We start from the raw sequence: 25,887 nt of genomic DNA on the forward strand, positions 1-25,887 counted from the left end.
TCCCCAAACCCCCCCGTTCCCTCCGCGTCCTCCTGGCCCGTTGTTGTCGCGCAGTCTTCAGACGTGTCGTCAGCCGCTGATGTCCAAGTTCCTGAGTGTCATGGAGAGCCAGGTGGTGCTCCGGAAGCCCTTTCAGAGCCCAGTGCAGGGGGCGCCGAGGATGAGCGATGTGAGGGAGGGAGGGAGGGAGGGGGGGAGGGAGGGAGGGAGGGAGGGAGGGAGGGAGGGGGGGAGGGAGGGAGGGGGGGAGGGAGGGAGGGAGGGAGGGAGGGGGGAAGGGAGGGAGGGGGGGAGGGGGTGGCTGGATACTAGCCGCCGTGTGCGTGTGCGTGCGCGACGCGTGTTTCCTATGCGGTGGTGAGGAAGAAGGGGACGGGGGCCGGCACGGGACTGCGGGGACTATGAAGGAGGGTGTGGAGGGGACCCCTTGCGTGTTTGGAGCTTGTTGGGGCCCTAGAAAAGCCGCTAACGGACTGAAAGGGGCTTGGAGCTAATGAAAGAGGGAGTGGGAGTAGGAAGGAGAACTTTTTTACTTATCTGCCTTTTGGTGTGCCGCGGATGCACCAGGCCTCCCGACAGTTGCACCTTTTTTTCTGATTCACGACTCTAGCCTTCTCTCCGGTTTCGGTTCCCTCCGCCACCTCTCCACCACCGGCCGCCCTGCCTGCGGGTTTCACCACCGCATCATCGTCAGGCTCTCCGTCGTAAGCTGGCCGCCAGGCGGCACTTTGTACCCTGGGGCAGCTCCACCCCGCTGCCCATACCCACCATGAGCGCCAAGCCACCCACGCCGCCACCCACACCCACGGTTCCGGAGCCGCCCCCGGAGCCGCCCCCCCCGCCCCCGCCGGAACCGGTGAGCCTCCGGAGCCCATCCCCCCTGAAACCCAGTACGGTGTGCGTGTGGCCCATACCTAGGGTTTTAAGCCCCGGGTCCTCTTGCTAGCGTGTGCGACTGGCGGCGCTGCGGCGGCTGAGTGGCCGAGTGGCCCGGGTCTGAGTGACGTGACTTCTGTACCTGAACCTCTGCCGGTGACGGCGTGTGTGTGTGTATGTGTATGTGTGTGTTTAGAGATGCGTGTACGGATCCGGGCCACTCTGCTGTTGTACGACTTGCAGATGGAGAAAGGAGCAGCACACTCTGCTGTTGTACGACTTGCAGATGGAGAAAGGACGTCTCCGAAACGGCGACTTTACCTAACCCCCCTCATCACTAACCACCATCACGCACAACATTTTATGTAGTAAAGATATGTGCTGCACCAGTCGCCGCCCATATTCATACCCCTATATCCATACACCTATCCCCCTCCATGCTATCTATCTATGTATCTATCTATCTATCTATCTATCTCTATATGGCTCAACCATCGGAACACCCCCCCAGGAGCCGGTGCTGCCGGAGGGTATCGACCCGCTGGTGCTGTGGCAGGCGCCTCCCGGGCTGGAGGCCGCAGCCGCCGACGGCGCAGGGGGTGACGGTGGTGATGGCGGCAATGATTCAGTGGTAGTGGATCCTATGCTGGTTCGCTTCCTGCGGCCACACCAGCGGGAGGGAGTGCAGTTCATGTTCGACTGTGTGACCGGGCAGCGGCTGGAGGGCAAGCAGGGTAGGTATAGGTACACCCCTTCCACCCCTATCGGAACACCCCTCTCAACCGCCTTCTTCAGTTGACCTCCCTTCCCTCGGAACCCCAAAACCCGTTCCCCAGGCTGCATCCTGGCGGATGACATGGGTCTCGGCAAGACGCTGCAGGGCATCACCCTCTTGTGGACCTTGCTGACATCTGGCCACTCGCTGCTGGGGGGCTGCCCCATCGCCCGGAGAGCAATCATCGTGTGCCCCACCAGCCTGGTCTCCAACTGGGATAATGAATGCACCAAATGGCTGCAGGTGTGTGTGTATGTGTATGTATATGTGTGTACGTGTGTGTTTGGACGGGTGGGGAGAGAAAAAGAAAGGGAAAGAATGTCACAGCACAGATACACAGGTGTCAATTCGTTAGCCACATGTACACTTCGCGCGGCTCGGTTCATTTTTTTCGACAGACACGGGACACGTGTGAATAGCCGACGCTGAGTTAAGAAAGAGGAAGAGGAGAAAGGTCAAGTTAGTTGCCTAAGGAAAGAAGCCGAAAAGATTCCAGCAAGGTCAAAAACGAGTGGAAGCGTGCGCGTTTGTGGAATAAGATGTTACATGTACGCACACACGGTGGCCACTCTTCGCTGCCCAGATCAAGCAAAAACCTGAACGGCTGCTCTTGGCTTGTTCCGAGAGCTGGGCGCTAAAGAGATGAAGGCGGGCGGGGGAATAAGCGAGGAAGGGAAGCCCTCAGTGCCAAGCAAAGAAGACCGTAAGGGAAGGGGGAGGGAAGCAGGGGCGAGGATGGGAATGTGTGTATGGGAAAAGAAGCGGGGAACGGGGTTCGATCTTGCAGATGGCCTGGTCAAGGCAAGGCAAGGGACATCATTGACGCCATCCGCTGTTGGCTGGTCGTTAGGTAAGGTCGTTATGTAAGGTGTAACGACCTAACAACCTAACGACTGTTAGGTCGTTACACCTTACATCGGCTTCTCCCCAAGCACGTCTTCTCACCAAGCACGTCTTCTCACTGACCCAATCGTCATTACCTGCTCTCCCCTCCGCACTGGAATGTGTCGTCCCTAGGGTCGTCTGAAGACTCTGGCGATGTGTGAAAGCACCCGAGAGGATGTGGTGGCCAACATTGGGATGTTTTTGCACCCTTCAAACGTGTACAAGGTGGGGAAGACAGGGAGGAGGGACGGAAGTTTTGGGGCGCTTTGATATAGGTGGGGAAAAAGGGTGGGAAGGGAGCGTGGGGATTAATATTAATAGGTGCGCGGGGTTAAGAAAAAGCGGGAACAGAGCAGAATCAGACGGGCTTTGAACACGCGTACCTTACCAACGTATGGGAAATGGTGGCAGGAGCAAGGGACCCATGCGGGTTGCTCCCGCTCTCCATCCTGCTACGGGTATCTCTCCTGGCTTGGCAACCGGACCGGACCGGACCGGACTTTATGTGGGGGCGCCCACCCACTGCTCCACACGCCCCATCCTATCCCACACCCTCCGCCAGGTCCTCATCATCAGCTACGAGACCTTCCGAATGCATGCCGAGAGGCTCCAGGTGCCCGGCTCGTGCGACCTCCTGGTGTGCGATGAGGTGAGGTCCGTCTGGACCGTCCGAGGTGGAAGGAGGGTTTGGATGGAAGGAGGGTTTGGATGGAAGGAGGGTTTGGATGGAAGGAGGGTTTGGATGGAAGGAGGGTTTGGATGGAAGGAGGGTTTGGATGGAAGGAGGGTTTGGATGGAAGGAGGGTTTGGATGGAAGGAGGGTTTGGATGGAAGGAGGGTTTGGATGGAAGGAGGGTTTGGATGGAAGGAGGGTTTGGATGGAAGGAGGGTTTGGATGGAAGGAGGGTTTGGATGGAAGGAGGGTTTGGATGGAAGGAGGGTTTGGATGGAAGGAGGGTTTGGGGACCCTCGCTCGTCGAAAAGAGGGTCTGGAAGCCATGATGAAGCTGGGCGGGAAGAGCGCTTCAGGACTACGTTGCGTGATGTGCTGAGAGGGGAGGGGAGGGGGGGTAGTGTAGGCGCTGCAAAGCGGCCGGCGCCTTGCCGTGGTGCTTTTGTCCAGTTATGTGTACATGACCGTCGAGGCGGTCGGTGACAGTTAGTTGCTGCGTACTTTGGGTTATTTTCGCTGCCATTGCTTGATCTGTGCGTTTGCGGTTTTTCCTTTTTTTTCACCTCATTCTCTCCGCGGCGTTCTTGCCGCTATTTCCAATGCTGGTGCTAATGCTGGTGCTAATGCTGGTGCTAGTACTTATAATACCTGTCACTGCTGCTGCTGCTGCTTGTGTGTCCTCAGGCGCACCGACTTAAGAACGACGCCACACTGACGAATCGGGTAAGCGGTGGCTGGGCTCTTGGCTTTGGGTTAGCTGAAGGGGCTGAGTGAGGAAGTGTCCGGGCTCATTCATCAGTGGCTCCTCGGGTGTTGGGAACCCCACCTAACCCCAAATCCTAGGTAATCTAGGTAATCAACAACCATAAGCAGCAGCTACAAGATTTCTGCTGCTGCTGCGGCAACTGCTTCCTGGGCTCCGTACACTCGTGCAGGTGTGGTCACGTCTGCAACTTGGGGTTACTTTTGCTGCTGCTTGCAGCAAGAGCTGTTATCACTACTACTGCTGCTACTGCTGCTGCTGCTGCTGCTCCTTCGTTCCTCTCTCTCCCTCCCCAAAGTCGATTGCGTCAGCATCAATCCCCTTGTTTATTGCATGTGAAGCAAGCCTAAGATATACCTCACTGATATGTAATGTAATGTAATGTTACAGAGTGGGAGGCTTCTGGGCCGCTTTATCACATTGTCAATGCTACGATTTATCACCTCACTGAAATAGCCCCCGGCGGGGCCCCCCTTTTAAGTAGGCGCTGGACAACCTGCCGTGCAAACGCCGAGTGCTGCTGTCGGGTAAGAGGATGTGGGGCTGGGTGCGTTAGTGCCCTCCGAAGGGAAGGGGGGTTTCTGTAGTAAGGGAGAGAAGAGCTAGTGCTATCGGTTGTGCGCCCGCTTGGATCTCCCCTCTCCCGCAAACTAACACCGTGACCGTGATCGCCGATCGATGGCATCGGAAAACCCCTCTATTACCTTTTTCATCCACTCTCTGCGTTCTGACCTACCGTCCATCTGGCCCCCTCGGCTTTTATGGACACCCCCGCACACGTGTGTGTGTGTGTGTGTGCGCGAAACTCGTAACTACGTACGTCTCTACGTGGCCTGATCAGGCACTCCCATGCAAAACCATCTGGATGAGTTTTTCGCGATGGTGGACTTTTGCAACCCCGGGGTGCTGGGGGCCCCAACACAGGTGAGTGTGTGTGTGGTGGATGTGGGTAGGGCATCCGTGACCTCAGCAGAGGGGGCCCGTGTATCTCAGCCGTGTATTGCCAAGTGATCCCGGCTGGCCACCGGGAGCCAGTTCAAAAAAACAACTAACTTTACCCTGTTGCAGCATGTACCGGTATAGATATGATGTGATGTACTTGGTGGTTCAGACATTATCATCGCTGTCTTTCCTCCGCTTCCTTCATTTCCCACGTTGTAGGCCATCGCTCTCTCTCCCTTGTCCCATGTCCCTTGTCGTTTCTTCCAAGACACACAACAACGCACAACACGCACGTGAAAGCGCACGAGGGTGCTTTCCTTGCTGCTGCTGCTGCTGCTCCTTGCTCTGTGTGGGTTTTTGTTCTTCTCCTTCACGTCTCGCTGTGTTTCCGCTCCTGGCCCTGTACTGTGTGTACTGTGTGTGTGTGTGCATATCCCAGTTCCGCAAGTACTACGAGCTGCCCATCTTGGCGGGGCGGGAGCCGGACGCCGCTCCCGAACAGGTGGTCCTGGGGGAGGAGCGCAGCAGGGAGCTCAGCGGGCTCACGAACAATTTCATTTTGCGACGAACCAACAAACTGCTCAGTCAGCACCTGCCGCCCAAGGTGATGGATGGGGTGGGGGAGGGTGTGACACAGTGGGAAAGCAGGGGAATAGAGGTGCGAGGTGGTCAGGTCAGACGGGTTGGAAGGGCTACTGTACGTAGAGCACTTTCTTGTGGTGGGTTACTAGGAATATAATATTAAAAATACTTGAAAATTTTACCTCTTCACCTTCTTCGCCGTCTTTGCCCCTTTAACCTCTTACCCTCTTGTGTACACAGGTAATCGAGGTGGTGTGTTGCCGCCTGACGGAGCTGCAGCGCCAGCTCTACCATCACTTCTTGCAGAGCAAGGCAGCCCGCCGCGTGCTCAACGGCCGAACCAGCGGTGTGCTGTCGGCCATCACTTCCCTCAAGAAGCTGTGCAACCACCCCAAACTCATTTACGACGCTGTGCACAGTAAAGCAGCCGCGGCTGGCGGCGGGGGCGGCGGCGGCGGCGGCGGCGGCTGGGAGGACGGCGAGGGCGGCGGTCGAGCCGATGGCTTCGAGGTGTGGAGGCGGAATGCAGTCAGGTTGACTAGGCTAGCTAGCGAGGGTGGTGAGGGGCCTCGGAGGGCGTGTGAGGGCGCGGGGTGGAGGAAAGAGGAAAGGGGTCCCACTCCTAAGGGGGGCCCCCGGGGGCATGCGGACCGTGTGAAACCCTAGGACACGTCCTCAGGACGTTTTTCACCGGGGCACGTGCGTTCCTGCTCGTGTCTGTCTGTCTACCTATCTGTCCGGACGCTGAACAGTAACTTCAATTGTGAATCCATTAGCGTGATGATGATGTGAGATGATGATGTGTTAGTATGCTCTTTCGCCTTTTTCAGTTTTTACATTAGGCAAGTCGGTTGGTAGGAATGTATGGGAAGCAACCGATTGGTTTGGAAAGAAACTCCGTACTGCTCGATCCTATGCCCGTACTTGTTTGCATGCTTGTCTTGCGAATGTATGTATGTATGTGTATGTATGTGTATGTATATGTGTGTCTCTTTTGGCAGGATGTGGGCTCCCTGTTTCCCCCGGGGCTGTTTGACAACGGCCGAGTGGGCCGCGGCGGCATGGCGGCTGGCTGGGAGACCTTGTCCGGCAAGATGGCGGTGCTCGCGCGCATGCTGCACGTGTTGTACACCGAGACCCATGACAGGTACGTGCAGCCGTGTAGTGCTGTTAGTGGTGGTGGTGGTGGTGATGATGTGTCATAGAGTCGTGGAAAAAAAGGTCGCGTACGGCAAGAAGTTTTGCGGAGGAGGTCCATATGCAATGAATTAGATGTGGGTGCACTTGACACCGTGCGTTTTAGTCAAGCATACGACCGGTTGGCGAGGTTGGGGTTTTTCATGTCGCTGGACATAGAGAGAGAGACAAAGGGAAGGGTAAATATGAGGCGGATAGGGGTTTTGCGATGGCTCGTCCTTCCTTTCTGCCCCCCATCCCGGGTAGCCACCTAAGACCTATAGCTTTACCTTTCCTCAATCTATGTATGCTATAGTAGTACTTCTCGCAGTTCTCAGTTATATTTGAAGGTAACACTCTTTCCAAGTGTGCCCCCAGACCTTCCCCTTCCTCCTCCTCCCTAATTTTTCCCTTCCTCCTCCTCCCTATTTGTTTTTAATCCGCGTCAGGATTGTCCTGGTCTCCAACTACACCTCCTCTCTGGATCTGTTCGCCCAGCTGTGCCGGGAGAGGGGCTACCCCTTCGTAAGACTGGACGGAACCACCACCATCAACAAGCGCCAGAAACTGGTCAAGGTAGGGCGCAGGTGTGTGTGTATGTGTGTGTGTGGTAGGGGGGTTCCAGGGTCCTCGGAGCTAAGAGCTGACGCGGCCATCAGAACTGGCTGATGGAAGGGTGGGGGCTTGGAGGACGACGGCCCCCATCCCGACATTCGCGTCGTCGCTACTGCTGTGGCTGCTGCTGGTTAAAGGCGGGCACGCGGCGGGTGGTGTTGGTTGGATGATGATGTACGGGCCTAGGTATGGTCCACGGTGTGTGTTGTGTAAAGGAAGGCCCACAAGGCCCCCGGGGTGAATACTGTGTGTTGTGATATGTGCGTGTGGATTGTACAACATGCGTACACCTAGGCATGTACATACATACGCACATACATGTGTGTGTGTGTTTCTGTCTTGCCTGTACTGTGGCCTTCTGTGGTGCCGCGGGGTACCCGGCTGCCTTCGCCCTACTCGGCATGAGAAGGAGCAGCGGCTCGTTCATCTCCCCTCCCCCTTTTTTGCGCCGTCCGCCCGCGCCGCCGCCCACCTCCCGCTTTTGCATCCTACTCCCCCGTTTATCTTACCTACACTTAAACATGCTTTCCCTCCCCCTTCCCCCCACCCCCCTCCCCCCTTTAGGTGTTTAACGACCCCGCTGAGCGCCAATTCGCCTTCTTGCTGTCCTCCAAGGCGGGTGGCTGCGGACTGAACCTCATTGGGGCCAACCGGCTGGTGCTGTTTGACCCGGACTGGTGGGGAGGGTGGGGATGGGGTTGGGGGTGGAGGGAGGCGGAGGGAGGGAAATAGGTGGTGTCGAAGGCCAGCAAGGTAACAGCTGCCTACGGCGTCGAAAGCACTGAGGCGGCCGTAGGAGGTCCAAAGCGAGGACGCACCTGCCGACATGACCGACATGACTGGCCCTTCTGCCCTCCGTAGGAACCCCGCCAACGACCAGCAGGCCGCGGCTCGGGTGAGTTCGGAGTGGGTTGATTAAGGGGGGGTCCAATGGCACCTGTGTGTGTGCGGGGAGGGCCGAGCGGTACTAGGAATCTAGTTGGATGATTACTCTGTGTGTGTGTGTGTGATCCATTCATGCGTTTTTGAAAAGTAGGCTGGCAACAAGCAAGGATGACATCGGTGACTAGCACTTTGGGATTTGTTAGGGTTAGGGTTTCGCCATACTTGGATGCAGGCCAACACTAGCCTGGTTGACACCCCTCTGTTCTTTTCTGTTCGCCCACTGTTTCTTATTCCGTGGATCCTTAACTCACTGCGCTGCTTAGCACAAATACATGCACACACACAGATACAGGTAAACACATACACACAGAGATACAGATACAGGTACACACACAGCCACGCTGCACTCGCCCTGACCACCTGCCGTTGCGTCGAGCAGGTTGTCTCGAGCATTAGTTAGAACATGCATGCCTGCAGTCCAGTGCAGAGCTTCCCCCCGGCGGATACACAGGTATCATGTTCTATCTGCTTAGCCGTCTAGAAAGGTCCCGTCCGGAAATGTCTCAAGATATCGAAAATGTCGACAGATTCAGAGAGGCCAAAAGGGGAGTTGTGGGAATCGAACCCACGGCCTCTCGCACCCAAAGCGAGAATCATACCACTAGACCAAACTCCCATATGCAAAGACTTCTAAGACTATTAAATATATAAAATGGGACTGGAAGCCGGTGAAAAATATAAGCGTATAAGCGTACGTCTGACTAGCGAGGAGCAGATTCAAAGATACTGATATCTAATTGCTGGCCCTATATCAAATCCTCTACTCGCAACCCCGGTGTCTCCGTGATGTTGCGGGGAGGGCTCACATGAGTACATAGGCTCGTACATAGGCTCTACCACATAGCCGTTATGCCACATGTCCGTTTCGGTAATACCCCTCTGTCTAGATAGACTCTGCTCCATTACCTTTGCCGTACTTCATCGCTGCCTATTTGATTTGTACTCTTGACAACTTCTTCCTTCCTCTATTTCTTTCTTTCTCTATCCCTTTATATGTTAGGACCGGCGCGCATGCACGCGTGGCCTCGTTGTCTGTAGTGAGTCCTAGCCGCCCGCCACCTAGCCGCCCTTCTCCATTACAGCGCCGCTTATATCTACGTACGGGCTCTTAACTTAATATTATCGTCAATCTTTTAATACAAGTCTAGGCGTCCATGGATTTGAATGGATGCCTGTAAGCCGGATGCGTGGGAGCTGCGCACCTAAAACCAAAGCGTAACCAGCTCGGAACTCAACTTCTACATGAGCAAATGTGAAACTACACCATGAAGCACTATCATTGGAAAATTTCTAAACACATGCCGCCGGTGACTACGGAGCTCACTTCGATATAATGAAGTTATTCTCATGTACCACCATCGACATACATTTCCCTCATCGCGGCTCCGGAAATCATTAAAACACTCAGCTCTCGCCCCCGCCCCCTATTCGGTAGGTTTGGCGCGACGGTCAGCGCAAGCGCGTATTCGTGTACCGCTTCCTGTCCACGGGGAGTATTGAGGAGAAGGTGTATCAGCGGCAGCTCAGCAAGGAGGGACTCAAACAACTGGTCAGCAAAAATGGTGCGCTGGGGGGTGGCGCGTGGATGGTAGGAAGTTGAGGCGAGGGGAATGGGAGGTGGGGATGTCCAGAAAATGAAGAACCTCAAGTAAATCCTGGAGAAGAACCTTAGGGCACGCTGTACCACAGTGTTTCGTGTAAACTCATTTTTTTCATTTCATCTAATAGCCTCTTTTTGTAGAGGCTGTAGCAGTCGCTACGATGCTGTGCACGTGGGTGCCCTTTTTATCCTCTTATGATGCAGGGAGGGAGGGAAAGGAGGGAAGCGATTACATACCTACCTTTAACCGCTGTGTGTCTTTGTGAAAAAACAGTTTGTGCATCGTGCTTTTTGATTAGCTGTAGTACAGCAGTATAGTACGGCATCAGGACTATTGGATTAGGGGGGATTACGGGGCAGGGTCGTCCAGATTGGGAAGCTGTGCATGGAACCGGCAACGACCCGCCAGAGGAGATGAATTAGCCTGAGATAGGCTGACTGGTGCTGAGCTGGTTTTGTGATTGGGTGTTTGGATCGTGTTGAGTCATTCGTAATTCGAATTTATTTCTTCGTTTTGAGGCCCTTGGGAGGCACCCCGTGGTCCTATCAGCAATAACCTCCCTCCCCGGGTTGCTTTACCCGTAACCGTTGGCCGTTGACCGTTGGCCACTGCCCCATCCCTCCCTTCCACTTCCATTTCCACGACCATCTCCATCTCCACCTCCCTCTCCCTCTTCCACACGCACTCCGCACTTTATCCGGGTTCTCAAGCTCACATTCACTCACGCACATCCTCCTCTTCCACCTCCGGCCCCACGCTCCGAAGTCCGACCAGCGGCCCCCCCTCCCCACACGGCCCTGCCCGTCATGACCACTTTCTACCGCCGCCGCTGCCGCCGCCGCTACCATTCCTGTCGTACAGGCAAGGCTGCCGCCAACGTCATGGCGGCGGAGGACCTCAGGGAGCTCTTTAGATTGAACGCCGACTCGTGGTCCGACACGTACGACTACATGTGCGGCGGCCCGGGACTTGGGGCAGATGTACCGTCGCTGCCCTCAGTTCCGGCGGCGGCGAAGGACGGTCCCATCGACCTGGCGGCTGACGACGACGGAGACGACGACGGCGAAGACGGAGGAGACGACAAGGGCCATGGGAGGCCTTGCCGCCGGGCAAAAGCAATGGCAGCGGCGGCTGCGGCTGTGCCAGCTACGGGAGGCGATGCTGCTGGGGGTGTAGTGGGGAGGCTGCCACCAGTGCACAAACGCCAGGTGGGGTGGGGTGGGGTGGGGTGGGGTGCAGCGGGTACACCTGACGGAGTGTGTCGAACGAGGTGCCAGATTGGATTGGTGGACAGGGCGGCGGTGTGGGTCTTAGACGGGTTGCAATTGCTTGGAGCAGAAGTACGGTCACCGCGGGGGTTCACCACCCCGGAGGTGTGTGTGTCCACCAGCCTCACTTCAATCAGCCGCCTCGCGTGCGTTGCCGAATTTCGATCCCACAAAAGATCACTGAGGCCGGGCTTAAAGACCTTTTCCTGTCGCCCTTTCTTTTGTCCTTCTCCATTGCTCTCTGCGCAGCTCTTTCTTTCTGCGCTCCGCCTTTAAATAGTACGCGCTACAGATGGCGCCGTTTGCCTCTGTTCTCGCGGCCTGTTATCCCTTAGGTTTCTATCTTTTATCTCTTTCCTCGCGCGCGTTCGTCCCTTTGTGCGACATGTTCACAGAGCAGGGCCCCTGCCACTCTGCACCTGCCCTTGATGACCCCTGCCACACTGCCACACTGCCCTCCATCGTTGTACATCTGCCCCACTGGACACTTCAGTCCGGTGAGCCCGCTGAGGAGGACCTTGCCAACTGGGGCCACCACCCCAGCCCCGAAACCGTCCCCGACGCCGTGATGCGCCGCGTGGCGGCACCCGACGTGTCTTTCATCTTCAGTTGCTGCGTGGCGGGGAAGGCCATCGAAGGGGGGGACGAGGAGGAGCGGCGCCTGTCGGATGCAGCTGCCGCGGGCGCAGCGGCCTCTGGCGCCGTCACGGCAACCGCTGCCGCCGCTGGCGCCGCCGTCGCCACGCCCACAACGGTGAGAGGGCAGAGTGCCCGTGCTGGCAGTGGCGTCAGTGGCGGCGTTGGCGGCGTCGGCCTGGGCATCAAGAGCCGGGGCACGGGTGCGAGAGCTAGCACTCCGCTGGCACCCGGCAGTCGTACAGGAATCCCCGTTGGGCCGGCGGCGCCGCTGGCACAGAGGGGCCGGTACAGTGGCGGCGGCAGCGGCATGACGACTCCCCGGTGTACGATGCCGGCTACGGCAGCACCTACCCCGTCAGCCGTCAAGCCGTCGGCCACTACGGGGCCCTTGGTAACGACGCCATCGGGTCCCACCGCCAGCCCCCCAGGTGGTCGGGGGCCACCGTCCTCTTTGCCGCCCGTAGGCCGTTCCGTCACAAACTTGACTGCCGCCGCCGCAGCAGCAGCAGCAGCCGCAGTAGTAGCGGCTGCGGCAGGGGCACGGGAGGAGCCGCGACGGCCCCCCGGATCCGGATCCCAGCCGCCACCTCGGACGGCGCCGCCGGCGGCTGCTAGCGCCCCGCTGCCTCCAGCAGCAGCAGCAGCAGCAGCAGCCAACATCCCGACTCGACCCGGCGCTACTGCCGGTGTCACCGCTGCCACAGCACCGCGGGCGCCCTCCGGCGCAATAGGACCGACGGCGGCTGTAACTCACCCAATCGCTGGCAGCGGGCCGCAGCCGCAACCTGCCCATGGGTCAGTGGTGGGCCGTAAGTCCGCTGCTGAGGCCGTTAGTGGCGGCGGAAGTGGCGGCGGAAGCGGTAGCAAGCCGTCCAGTAGCGTAACTGGCGCGCTCGTGTCGTCAAGGCAGGCAACGCCGGCGGGCTCCGGAACCAGCGGGCGGACTGCTGCGGCTACAGCCATTACCGCTGGAGGCGCCAAGCCGGCGTCCTCCTCCGCCGCCTCCGCCGGTGCTGCCAACGTGGCGGATAGTTCGCCCGCGCAGCCATTGCGCAGCTCTGCAGGCCCCAACATACAGCTGCCTTTGAAGCCATCGGCGCCTGCACCGGCAGCTGCGGCGGCGGGCTGTGCATCATCAAGGTCGGAGAATAAAGCGGCCGCGGCGGCGGGGCCGAAGGCGCTGTTGCCAGCCACCGCCGGTACGGCAGCGTCAGCCGGCCCAGTCGCTGGCGGGGGAGGCGCCAAGGGGAACGTCCGAGGGCGAGCAGCCATGGAGGCGGCGGGGGGTGATCAGCTAGAGCCGCCCAAGCCGAAGCGCCAGCGTGCGCCCGGGTGGTACATTGACTCGGACGATGACGATTTTTTGTGACCCTTGGGTCGAATGCTGTTAGACCTTTAACGGCCGAACGGTGTTGTGTTAAAGCTTGGGCAATTGACGCGAGCGGAAAGGAGTGAAAAACTCAGCTGTCATTATCAGCAGTTTAAACGGGGTGTCTCGATGCAGGTGGGCTGGGGGTACGATGATGACGTAATCAATCCCGATTGCCAATGCCTCGGGTTTGGGGTGGGGTTGGGAGGGAAGGAGCGTTCTCCAACAGGGAGCGAGTCAGTGGGGTTTATTTGCAGGCGGCATTGCTCTCGTACCAACCAAAGTGTTTCGTAGTCGTGGTAGGCAAAGTTGGGTGGGTGGCTGCCAGGTGGTATGGACTGCATGATCCAGGATTTACCAGCCCGGTGGAATGTGCCAGTACCGACAGTGTGCTCCTCTGTAGGGCAGGATTATGCAAACGTTTTTTTGCGCAGCATGAAGGCCATCTGTCTAAACCGCCGAAGAGGCGCGTGCAAGACTGTATAAGTGGGCTCACATAGTTTTACCGAGCAGTTGGCTGCCGTAGGTTGCATATGGCCCGTTGCGTCTTGTTTCCCCTGTGAGATAACCACTTATTTTACCTGTCGGAACACCTGCCACATACATTTGTTGCAGTATGAGGGTTTGGATTTTTTATCATGCGCTCCCGTTTAATGATATCACGTCTTACATTGGGCGTATTTATCATGAGCTTATGGAAATACACCCTGGAAAAGGGTGTTTAGGCCAGGGTACGGTGCGACAGCCTTAGTCATGCTTTGTAGGCAAGGCGTCTCCCGTTACAGTTGAGTTATTGCGCTATTCCATATGACATAGCACCCAGAACAAAGTATTGAAAAATGAAGCTAGATGTCAATGCGCTTCGTTATTTGTCTAAAGATGACTTCCGCGTTCTTACGGCTGTTGAAATGGGCCAAAAGAATCACGAGCTCGTTCCATTAGAGCTTATAGACAGCATTTCTGGACTAAAGCATGGCGGCGCTTTCAAAAGCATTAAGACGCTCATGCGGCACAAGCTTTTGCACCATGACAGCAAGTACTATGATGGATATCGGCTCACGTACATGGGCTATGATTTCTTGGCCATCCGCGCTCTCGTTAGCCGCGGGCACATTAGCGGTGTCGGCCGCCAAATTGGCGTCGGCAAAGAGTCGGACATCTTCGAAGTGACGAACGACGATGGGGAGGTCTTCGCCCTCAAATTGCATCGCCTTGGCCGCACGTCTTTCCGCGCTGTCAAGTCCAAGCGCGATTACCTGGGCCGGCGCCAGAACTACAGCTGGCTGTACCTCAGCCGACTGGCCGCGCTGAAGGAGTACGCCTTCATGAAAGCGCTGTACGAACACGGCTTCCCAGTTCCCCAGGCGATTGACAACAACCGCCACGCGGTTCTGATGGGACTAGTTAACGCCCGACCCATGGTTCAGGTGCGTACATGTGTGTCCACGTCGGACATACTCTTTCGAAATTTTAACCCGCAATCCTCAACCCGCACCTTTCTGCGCACTGCCCTCCTCCTCCGTCCTTGTAATCCTCCGCCGCCCTAGCACGTCTCGTTGCGCGTCTCTCCTTACTCCCCTCCTGGCGTTACTTCCCAAGTGCTCTGCGCATCTTCACTTTGAACCCCCTGTCTCACCCACCTAGCCTCTCCATTGCCGCTTCCCCACTCTGTCCTCCCGGACAGGCCCATTCCCGTATGTCCCCCCTCCGTCACCTCGGCTTCCCTCTCACCCCCCTTCTCCACCCACCCACCCCCTGCTCCCCCAGATCCGCGCCATGGCCCACCCCGCCCGCGTGTACCTCTCCTGCATGGACCTCATATCCCGATTGGCGGCGAAGGGACTCATCCACTGCGACTTCAACGAATTCAACTTGCTCATCAGTAAGTCACCGGTCTCACTCGTCTCACACACCAGCCAGCAGACCCCCCGGATCCCCCGGCTCCACCACCGCGCGGGAGCCTGAAATGAGTTCTGTGTAGGAGTCCGTTGACGATTCCGTTAATTTTCGTTAAAAACCATTTTGAGGTCAGGGCCGAGGTCAGGGCTGACTGGGCCAGGGGTCCCCTGGAGCAAGGCCCGCCAGTCCTTTTGCAGTTGTCTTCATTAGGTTGTGCCGAGGTTGTCAACCCCTAAGTAAACCTTTACCCCTCTCTCTCCCCCCCCCCACACACACACCGTGTCTCCTTCCCTCTCCCTCTCCCTCTCCCCCTCCCCCTCCTCCTCCGTGTTTTTTCCATGTCAATTTCATCACGGGCCGCGGCCGCATCCAGATGAAGATGAGGAGCTGACCCTCATTGACTTCCCACAAATGGTGTCCATCACTCACGCAAACGCTGAGGAGCTCTTCACGCGCGACGTCGAGTGCATCATCCGCTTCTTTAGCAAGAAAATCGGCTATGTACCTGAGCAAGACAAGAGCCTGCCGTACGTACGACCCGCGTTTGCCGACGTGGCGGCGGCCGCTGCCGCGGCGGCAGCGGCGGACGGCGAGGGGGTGTTGGATGTGGCGTTGGAGGCGAGCGGGTTCCAGAGGCAGCATCAGAAGGTCCTAGAAGAGTATCTGGCTGAAGTTGTGGAGGCAGGGGAGGACGGGGACAGCGGAGGAGAGGAGGGTGAAGAGGAAAGCGAGGAGGAGGTGACGGCGGAGGGGCATCTAGAGGCCGAGCGACGTGTGGCGAACCGAGAAGCGGGGGGAAAGGAGGACGGGGAGGAGGAGGGAGGGGGAGGCGGCACTAGCGGGCGTGAAGGCAAAGGGAGAGATGTGGACGGGGCTGGGGGGGTGGGCAGCGCTGCTGGGTTGGGCGAAGAGGACCAGGAAGAGGCGACGGGGGAGAGTGATGTGGAGGACCGGTTGGGGCGGTTGGCAATGGGCACGGCAGCGGACGGGTCACCGCAGCGACGTGAAATACGGAGCAAACGGAGCGGCGGAGGCGGAGGCGGAGGCGGTGAGGAGGACGACGAGGAGGAGGCGGGGGCCAGATCATCTGATGAGGCGATGAGCGTCAAGAGCGGCGCAATAAGTGATGAGGGGGAGGACGAGGACAGCGCGAGTAGCTGTGATGACGGCGACGGTGGTGAGGGCTCCCGGCGGCGGCGGAGCGGCGGTCGAGAATGCGGTGGGGGCCATCGGGCTGCAGCTGCCGGAGGGGGCCGGCGTCAACGTCTTGGCGAGCATGAGGTGCAGCAGATTGTGGCGGCCCAACGACGAAAGCAGGGCCAGCGGCAGGCCATGTCGCGAGCCAGTCGCAACGCCTCCAAGAACTCCAACAAGGCCGGGAGCCGGAGGGGCGGCGGCAAGTCGGCTGGTGCGGATGGCTGGTAGGCTGGTAGGGGGTCAGCGGCTGCCGGGATGACAAACGTGGTGGTGGTAGCGAGGAAAGAGGGGCCCCCGACGGGTTTCGAAAACCAACCAACGACTGCATTCCTGGACTGGCGGCGGCGTGTCCGCAATTATAAGCCTTCGTTATTGCATGCATGTGACTGTACGACAGCGCTGTACTACTAAATAGTGATCGAAGGTATTCTTTTGATATTTATAGCGGCATAACACGGGTGACGACGCGGCATATGAGGATATGCGGAGATGTGGTTTGGCCGAGGAGGTTTGGTAGGTAGAGGGGTAACGTAGGTCAGCAGCTAGGCAGGATTTCTTAAGAGCAGCTCTCGTCCGACAAGAAATGGGGCTTGGTTGGAGGAGGGCACAGCCGCCTAAGGGAAGGCGCAACCGGCTGTGGGGGACTCTCGCAGCTTTTATTGTAAGGTATCCACCCGAGCCGCTTAGGAGCGGCGGCGGAGGGACATGGCCACGCCTTCGCACCTCGCCATTCATCCAAATTTCAAAAATCCAAATTTACTGAGCAATGTACATCATTCATTGTTAGGGTTTTGAAATTGCAAAGGCGCGGTAGCGGCACTGCACTCCATTTACCATCAACGCAGTGCTGCTGCGGTGGTACTGAGGCGCTTCTGACAGGGTGGGTGTAAAGAGGGATTGCGGAGGCCCCACCCTCTTAGGTAGGTAGGTAGGTATGCTGCTGCGGCGGCTTAATGAGGGTGTGGTGGCCGGTCGACTCCTGTCGTTGCTTGCGTGTGTGTTTCTCTTACGTACCGATCCGGTCACCTAAGGAGTGTGAGGCTGGCGGGGGGCACCTAACCGTATGCCCCATCAGGAACGACCGCCGAAGCACTCTCCCCCTAGCGGCGGGAGGAGAGGGTCGTGAGGGGTCCCCGCAGTCCCCTCGTACTGCTCGTCCATGGGCGCGCGGCCCTGCGCGCGCGCGCGTGTTTGTGTATGTGTCTCACTACCTACCGACATACCTTCATACCTGCTGTCCGTCTCTATTGCTGTGGGCGGTCCCCCATAGAGGGCCCAAATAAGCCGTCAATAAGGCCCCCTCACTACCTACCTACCTATACGGCAAAGACAGGCAGCCCTCATCGCTCCGCCGTGACTCCCAGCCTCTTCGCAAAAGCAGTGCCCTACCCCCAGGACAGGTTTCCTCCCTTCCTCCTGGGCCCCCCCCGCCCATACACTCCTTATGTCTCCCCTCGGCTCGTACTCACCGCAGCTGGGATATAGAACGCGGTACGACGTCCAACACGGTGCCTAAAACCAAGTGTGGAAGCGGTATCGCGATATCCGTCACTTTCCGCAGGCTCCCCAACCCCCCTGGTTTCGGAGGGCTCAAAACAAACAGTCTTTTACCGTTACCACCACCACCGCAACAACAACAAGCTGGTGGAACCCTAACCTCCTTGGACCCCCCTTTTGTCCGCCCAAGCACGACGTAGCTGGCCCCGCACATCCTGGAACCCTTTCCCCTCCAATTCCCCCCAACCCCCCTTGCACACATACATACCGCCACATCATCACCTCACGAAATAACCCGCCTATTACCCCGTGTATGGTTTACCGCCTACCCCTACCTCGAACTCGGATACCTCGCCCACCGCCACCTCCTCGCCTACCACCACCACCGCCACCTCCTCGCCTACCACCACCACCGCCACCTCCTCGCCTACCACCACCACCCCCACCTCCCCGCCTACCACCACCACCTCCACCTCCCCGCCTACCGCCACCTCCTCGCCCACCTCGTCTTCCCCCACCGTCCCCAAACCCACCACCCGCATCTCCATCCCCATCTCGAGTCCCTCGCACTAGCCCGCCTCGGCCCCTCCCGCCGAAACCCCGGCCGCCACCGCCACCGCCACGCGGGACAAACGACACCTCCCGGCTGCCGCCCAGCCGCCGTGACGGCGCCGCCGTCGGTTCCGCCGCCAGACGATCCGCCAGTGGCTGGTTGAGCTTCTCCGCCAGAGACTCCCCGCGTCGGAACGCCTCCGCTGCGGCAGAGTCGCGCGCCACAAACATGCTCGGACCGGTGGCGGCGGTGGCGCCGCCGCCGCCAGGCGCCGTCTTGGATCGCTTCGCCGCCGGCCCCTCCTCCGTCCGCCGCTCGGGTAGCCGTTTGCTGTTGGACTTCTTGGCGGCGACGGGACGAGCGCGCGCTTCAGCGGGCTGCTCGTCCATCTCGTCCAAGCTGTCGCCGTCGCCATGGTCCTCTTCATCGTCGTCGCCGTCTTCAGAGCCTGATAGCACCTCCTACGAGGTTTCAGAGCGAAGGAATGAGCGGTTTCGGTTTCTGCGTAGATGAGCACCCTTTTCCCAATAGACAGCGTGAGACACCGCTCGCTCAAAGGAAAGCGATGAGGATGGGGGATGATGGTGCACACGGGCACTGGTGTCGCACCCTGCAGCCCCGAAACCCACGCGCACAATCTCCAAAAACAACCCCCAAAACCTTTAAAGCCACATCAGCCCCCAGTTGAAATTTCACTGGCGGCTGATGTGGTTTTTAAAGTTTCAAATTTTTAAAACCCCAAGTTTTAAAATTTCAACTTCATCAAAACCCATTGAAACCCACCTGGAAATGCTCTCTAATGAGATCGTCCTGCGCCTTCTTCTCCCGAGCCGCATTGGGGTGCAATAATCGGTACTCCTCCGCCTCCTCGTCAATCGTGAAGTCGGGGTCCTCGAACATGGCGACGAAGCGGGGGTCAGCCAGCGGGTTGGCGACAGCGCCGCGCTGACTGGCCTTGGACGGGGCGGCGGCGGCAGCGGCTTCGCCTCCCGCAGCGGCGGTGGCGGCGGCGGCGCTCTCGGCCATTAGTCGTGCCGCCACCTTCGTATTCACCTGGCGGTGGTAGTTGGCAATAACGGAACAGTGACGGGACGATTGAGGTTGCTTGTAACGGGTTTTCCTAACGATTTTAACAGTTTAACAGTTTTTTAAGGCAGGGCAGGCAAAACTGCGAAAAAAGAGGATGATGGAGAGAAGAGGAACGCAGCCAGGGGGATGGGGTTGCTGCTACTGGTGTGTCGCTTGTTGATGTTCATGTTGGTGTCGTACTGCCGTATACCTTTGGCAGTTTCTTGACAATGGAGATCCTGGCCTTGCGTTCGTCTTCCAGCTTCTTGGCGATGCGCTGCTGTCGGTAGGTCTCGTACGCGAAGGGGTCCATAAGGGCCTTGGCCTTGGCGTACAGCCTGAGGAGGAGGAGGAGGAAGTTGGGCAGCGAGCAAAAGGAAGGTAGGAAAGCTACGGGGAAAGGTTAGGGGGAAAACCCACCACCGATTGAAAAACACAATGCAACGCCACCTTCGCCCCTTTTCACGCCGAATCCCTCCAGCTGACGTTGGGGCTTTGTTTTGTTTCCTTTCGTACCACTTCCATAACCGCCCACCCTCCAACAACCCCTCCCTCGCCATCACCGCCATCTCCATACACACACACACGCAGACCTTCCCCCCCACCTCCCCCTCAACCCCCCCCCCACACACCCCACACCTGTTATCCACGAAAAACCCGTGCATGTAAGCTCGTAGGAAACTGGTGCCCAGTAAGTGATCTAGACCCAGCCGGCTCAGATCCGCGCGCGTCACGAAGCGGTAGTCGTCGTACACCGTCGGCGCCGCCTCCGCCAGCTCCTCCGTCAGCCCCTCCAGGTGCGAGCACCAGCGGGGTGCGGGTCCGAGGGAGGGCACGAAGTAGCCGTGCATGTGGGGAGTGTCGTTGGCCACCATGATGAGGCCTGGGGCCAGGTGGGGGGAAAGGAGGGCGGGGGCGGGGAAAGTGTAAGTGTGTGTGTGTGTATGTGTGTGCGAGCGGGAGGGTGGGGTGCCCCGCGGTGAGTGTGTGTTATGTAGGGGTGTTCGGGGGGTGGGGGGCAGGTGGAAAGGCGAATGACCCAAATCCCACCTTCATTCCCCGGATGATGGCCAACATCACTCAAAAAGTGTACCCCCCCCCGCCCGGTAGTCCAATTATCGCCGTCCCACCGCTCTCCCGTCCCCCCCGTAGCGGCTGGGACGTGTAGTCAGCTGAGTCAAAAACACGCATGTGCAGACACATACACACACATACACACACACGCACACACACACACACACAACACAGACATACCCGAGTCAGGCCACACACACACGTCGTTGATGTCGCCCTCCTCGGGCTCGACACTGGTGTAGCCCTCTCCCGTGTTGATATCCCAAACCTGGTATACACACACACACACCGGGACATGGCGGGGGACGGGAGGGGGGAGGGGGGGAAAGGAGGAAGCACGAGCGAGTGAAGCTGATGCCAAGAGGCGGGGGGTGACGGCTCAGGGCTTTCATTAGAGGGTTTTCTGGGGCTTCCTTGGCGATGGCGGTCTGAGGTACGGAAAATGGGACGAGATTGGGGATTTTGATTTCCCGGGTTTTTACATGTCTGGGGTTTGGCAAAAAGACGGCACTGCCCGAAAGTACATATCGGGCATATATGTATGTATGTATGTATGTATGTATGTATGTATGTATGTATGTATGTATGTATGTATGTATGTATGTATGTATGCATGTGCGGACCTACCTTGACAATGTGGCGATCGGCGGAGATGACTCGCCGGCCACCCGACGTGGCCGTGTCAGCGCCGTACGAATGGAACTTGATGTCCACGATACGGCTGCCGTACATATGATCCTTGACCACCAGCGGCCGTTGCGACCGCAGGTCGTACAGCGCCACAATACCGTTAGACGTACCAACCGCCACGTGCAAGCCACCGTCATCGAAGCGCAGCGCGGTTAGCTGCTCGCCTGCCCGGGGTGTTTATATGTGCACACGTGCATTGGGGGCGGGGGGGGGAAGGGAGGGAAAAAGACGGGGCGTGCCAAATTTAAAATGTGTTGCTGAAATTGGGTTTTTGAGGCCTCGTGTTGGACGTTGTACTGAGTTGGAAATTGTACGACATTGTACGAATAACCGCGTGTGACGCACACAAGCGCAGCCCCAGGTGGCCGCCCCTCCATTCCCCACCGCACCACCCGGCCCCACGCAAAACCCATTTCATTTTCACCACCGCACCCATCACAATAACCCCCCCGCTCCCCCACCCCCCGCTCCCCCACCCCCCACTCACGCACGCACCGGGTGCTCCCGCCGCCGCCGCCGCATCCAGCAGCCCCACCGCCTCCCTCTGCCGCAAATCGAAACACTCCAGCTGCCCGTCCTCCCCCCCACACGCGAACAAACCGTGCGCCGGGGAGATGCCTGAGACAGACAGACAGACAGGCAGACGGGCAAATCAAGGATGAGGAGGACAAGGGCACAAGCGGAGTGATGATGGAGGGTCATGAGACACGGTGGTGCAGCGTGGAGCAGAGCACTACTTTGTGACGCCGGCAGTTGGGTGGCTTTCCCCGCCCTTCATTTTTTGCATCATCCCCACCACCAACCCACCAACACCATCACACCTCACTGGATGCCCCCCTCACCTCACCTCCCCTTCCCGGCCCGGCCCCTCCACCCCCCCCCCTCCACCTTCCCATCACCCCCCTAACCCCCCTAACCCCACTAACCCCCCTAACCCCGCTAACCCCCCTAACCCCGCTAACCCCCCTAACCCCGCTAACCCCCCTAACCCCGCTAACCCCGCTAACCCCCCTAACCCCCCTAACCCCGCTAACCCCGCTAACCCCGCTAACCCCCCTAACCCCGCTAACCCCCCTAACCCCGCTAACCCCCCTAACCCCGCTAACCCCGCTAACCCCGCACCCCTCTCAACAGCAGCCCGCACCGCATGTGTTCACGGCTGGGGAGGTGGTGGTCAGTGGGCTCATGAACCGGCCCTCCTGCAGGTTGAGGCGGTATACCTCGGGCGCCGACCCCACCACCAGCAGCTCGGCAGTGGGGGGGAAGTAGGCCAGATCCCGACCGAATTTGGGAACTCGAGTGCGGTAGTAGGAGCCTAAGGGGGAAGGGGAGGGGGAGGGGGAGGGGGAGGGGGGGGGGAGGGGGAGGGGAGGGGGAGGGGGAGGGGGAGGGAGGCAGGTGGTGTCCCGTGGGCGGAAGCCAGAACACAGCGCCCGAACTACAGGGCCCGTACACAACAGGTTCGTGTTTCATCTGTCTGTCTGTCTGTCTGTCTATCCGTATCCAGCAAGGTGTGCCGGCGCCATTTCAGAGCTGCACCTCTTTTCATCACCGACCCGAAGCTTCCCCATCCCACCCCCCGGTTAACCCCCCCTCCCCCCTTCCCCCCACTGCTCACCAAATCTAGCATGGAACGAGATGGACCGGTCCGAACAAAGAAACGCCAATTTGGAGAAGTCCTCGGACAGCACACAAAAGTCAACCACCTCAGCATCGAGATTCCTCTCGAACTTCATCGACAAGTTGGCCAGATCAAAACAGCGGACCTGTGGCGGGAGAGTGCAGAATGCGGATAGACATACATACATACATACATGCACACGTGCACACATATTTTATTTATATACATTCACATACACATACATAGAGCACGGAAACCACATACTGTCGACAGCACACGTCATCTGCGCATCGCAAAACACCTAATTCGTACGATATTGTGTACGGCATGAGGGACAGAGCTCCACCCGTTGACACGTCCTATCCTTTTAACGGCACCCCACTCCCTCCCCCCAGGTGCTGTCTGTACGACTTCTCCCTCCGAAACCATTTGTTGCGCCAGACCTGATCGGACCGTGAATATATCCCCTGTTTATGTCCTCACCCCCATTCCCCCCTCACCCCCCTATCCTTACCGTTTTACCCCCCACTCTGTTCCCCTCCACCTCCCAGCCTCGCCCGACCCGGCCCCACCTAGCCAAGGGCACTACTACGCACGTACCTAAAACCCTATTTTCCCCCTCTTCCCCCCTCTTCCCTCTCTCTTTCCCCCCTCTTTCCCCTATATCCTTGTCAATCATCTGTGCATCGTCGTTTCCCCTCTTCCCCTCCTTCAGTTTCGCACTTTGGTTTCCTTGCATGGGTTTTCCCCCTCCCCTCCCCTCCCCTCCCCTTCCCCCCGAACACCAACTCACCGAGAAGGGGTGGTACCCCGAGGCGAAGATGTAGTTGCGGTCGGGTGTTATTTTGATCCGTTGGGCGGCCGACCTGAAGCCGAAGTCCTGGATGAGCTCCAGCCGCCGGCGGTATGCCTCGTCCTTTTTGAGCGACTTCTTTTTGCTCTCGGCCAGCCATTGCGGCAGCGTCTTGCCGCTGGTGATGTGGTACACCTGCGGAATATGTATGTATGTATGTATGTATGTATGTATGTATGTATGTATGTATGTATGTATGTATGTATGTATGTATGTATGTATGTATGTACGTGTGTGTGGCGCGGGGTGTTTGTACGGGTTCACGAGATGAGTCGTGGGGGGTTTGGATGTTGCCGTCGGGTTCACGCAAACCATGTCACCGGTGACGAGGCACACCTCGGCCGCAGCTGCGTTTTTGGCCAGCAACCCGCCTGCCGTACACTTCACAGTGAAATCGTATAATTGTTATGAGGATAAAGCGATGATCAGGTTAGCTGGATAGTCTGGCTGTCCTGACGTCAGGACTGTGTAGATGCAGAGTGAAAATTGTCTCGAGCCGTTTGTGATTACGATGGTGGTAGAGGCAGTTTCAGCATGCCTTATGCCGGTCACCAGAAATGGGTGACATGGACATAGAAAGTTGCGACATGCGACCGGAGTGTCGCGGTTGATGGTAGTTGGAGAGAAACCGATAGTGACAACGGTGTGACTTTCGTTGAGGCTGCCTGTAAGTGGCTGTCGCAGGGAGCTTGCGCTCTTTCCTTGCCCTTAAGCGCACGTAACCGTAGTTAAAAACGGTTACCCAGGCCCCGCCAGCAAGCACCCTTTGCGCGTAATCACTGCCTGCTGGCTGCTATACGCATACACACCTTGACGCCATCAGGAGCTGAAACCTTTAGTGTCATCGTCAGCTATCTTATTGGAATATAGTACGCAGCAGCAAATTGCGATTGCGGCTTCGCCGCCCGTTCCGCTGTCCCACGGACCCGGCGGCGCTACCTCAAGTGTTTGTCTTGTTCCAGCTATCTCATCATAATATCTATAACCCTGGGTTCTCAGTAACGCTACCACTAGCCTACACACATCGCAGCACAACGACGTCGTTCAATTTGTGAAAACGCAAATACAACGGCAATAAAGGTTAATAGTTCAACACCATGAAACTGTCAGCATAACAATCACCTGCGGAAACAAAACATGAAATTTTGCTTAAGTCGTACATCGTACGTCTTGAAGTAGACCCCACAGACTGAGTTTCGCGCTCAGGCCATGCAACCTGACATTGCTCCTCAGAAAACATTTATATTCAGTTTAAACGCTACGGGCCGGCCGCTAGGTGACTGGTCCGGCCCCTGGCCGATCCTTTTAGAAAACTTGAAAAGTTTTGGATTTTAGCCCCTTGGACCCGCGAGAAGCTGCAAACACCCTCAATAACCTATCTGCTGGCTCAGAGGACCTCCTTCGGCGATTGCTCTTGGCGGCAAGGTGCTCTAGTCACGCTGGTGCCCTCGTAAGGCCCACCTGTACTGAGGTAAGCTCGGTGTGCAGCTTGAAAACCCTTACAATAATACAACTCACAATTTCATAAGCTTCTGGATGCATGAAACTTGAAAGGGTTCCGTCAAGTCGACAAGACACTCAAACCGCCATCACATTGTACGGACATGACCGTGTATGAACTGTCAACAAGGCAACCGAACTAAAACTCTTGCAGAGCTCAAGAACAATGTAGCTCTCTGTAAGCTGTATACCATAGTGCAGGCGCTGGTGCTGTGCCAGGCCAAGTTTGCCTTCTGAAACGCCCAAATGCAGGTAGCTTCTGTGCGCGCTCAACCTTCCCGACCCCCAAAATACACCGCGCGCAGGCGGGGATTATGGTTTCCGGATCTTCAGTTAATCCATTTCACATCAGGTACCATCACGTTAGCTCATACGAACCAGCTTTGGCAGCTACGGCGCCAACAACTTCCGCCGTGCACCAAGCTGGCCTCGAGTGCAGCGACCCCGCGTCTCCATCCCGTAACTCTGACAGCTTGACTTTTGGACCGCTTGCGGGAACAGCCAAAGCCACGCACGCGGACCGTGCAGTCAGTACCTCGCCGTCCAGCGACTCGGCCGTAGCGGGGGCGGGGTTAGCGGCTACTCCCAATCCCGATCGTCCGGCGCTGGGCCGCTTCTCTGCTTCCTTTCCGCAGTTTGTCTCCCACAGCATGTCCCCCCTGGACCCTGCAGCCGCCGCCTCCGCCACCTACAGCGCCCACAGCGGTGTCTCCGCTGCTGCGGCAGCGGTGGTATATACCGCCATGCCCTACGAACAGGCTGCCGCTGCCGCCGCCGCCACCGCCGCCAGCAGAGGGCCAGAGCAACTCACCGTGACTGTTCATCC

At 58.0% G+C, this 25,887-nt stretch overlaps 3 protein-coding genes across 3 annotated transcripts; 2 read left to right on the forward strand and 1 right to left on the reverse strand.

Annotated features, from left to right (window-relative positions):
* Positions 1–1,501: 1,501 nt before the first annotated feature.
* On the forward strand, positions 1,502–9,784 carry VOLCADRAFT_40456 (uncharacterized protein; the record flags this gene model as incomplete). The annotated part of the gene is made up of 15 exons (XM_002954024.1): positions 1,502–1,610; positions 1,713–1,894; positions 2,669–2,761; positions 3,099–3,185; positions 3,894–3,932; positions 4,457–4,499; positions 4,814–4,896; positions 5,354–5,518; positions 5,737–5,914; positions 6,176–6,219; positions 6,498–6,643; positions 7,122–7,248; positions 7,852–7,964; positions 8,149–8,182; positions 9,668–9,784. Coding segments are annotated over 15 exons (1,560 nt in total), but the record flags the coding sequence as incomplete, so codon positions are not given.
* A 4,164-nt stretch (positions 9,785–13,948) lies between these two features.
* VOLCADRAFT_106246 (uncharacterized protein) lies at positions 13,949–16,910 on the forward strand (the record flags this gene model as incomplete). The annotated part of the gene is made up of 3 exons (XM_002954025.1): positions 13,949–14,536; positions 14,877–14,991; positions 15,382–16,910. The coding sequence occupies 3 exons, from the start codon at positions 13,949–13,951 to the stop codon at positions 16,431–16,433; spliced, it is 1,755 nt and encodes a 584-aa protein (XP_002954071.1). The 3' UTR covers positions 16,434–16,910.
* A 366-nt stretch (positions 16,911–17,276) lies between these two features.
* VOLCADRAFT_118613 (uncharacterized protein) lies at positions 17,277–24,406 on the reverse strand (the record flags this gene model as incomplete). The annotated part of the gene is made up of 13 exons (XM_002954108.1): positions 17,277–17,305; positions 18,236–18,457; positions 18,494–18,716; positions 19,039–19,308; positions 19,535–19,661; positions 19,963–20,206; positions 20,578–20,665; positions 21,025–21,251; positions 21,583–21,705; positions 22,232–22,402; positions 22,706–22,853; positions 23,502–23,696; positions 24,371–24,406. 13 exons carry the CDS (start codon positions 24,404–24,406, stop codon positions 17,277–17,279), a joined length of 2,103 nt encoding a protein of 700 aa, XP_002954154.1.
* Positions 24,407–25,887: the final 1,481 nt, after the last annotated feature.

The sequence above is a fragment of the Volvox carteri genome (assembly GCF_000143455.1).
Source record: "Volvox carteri f. nagariensis unplaced genomic scaffold VOLCAscaffold_40, whole genome shotgun sequence".
Taxonomy (NCBI): domain Eukaryota; kingdom Viridiplantae; phylum Chlorophyta; class Chlorophyceae; order Chlamydomonadales; family Volvocaceae; genus Volvox; species Volvox carteri.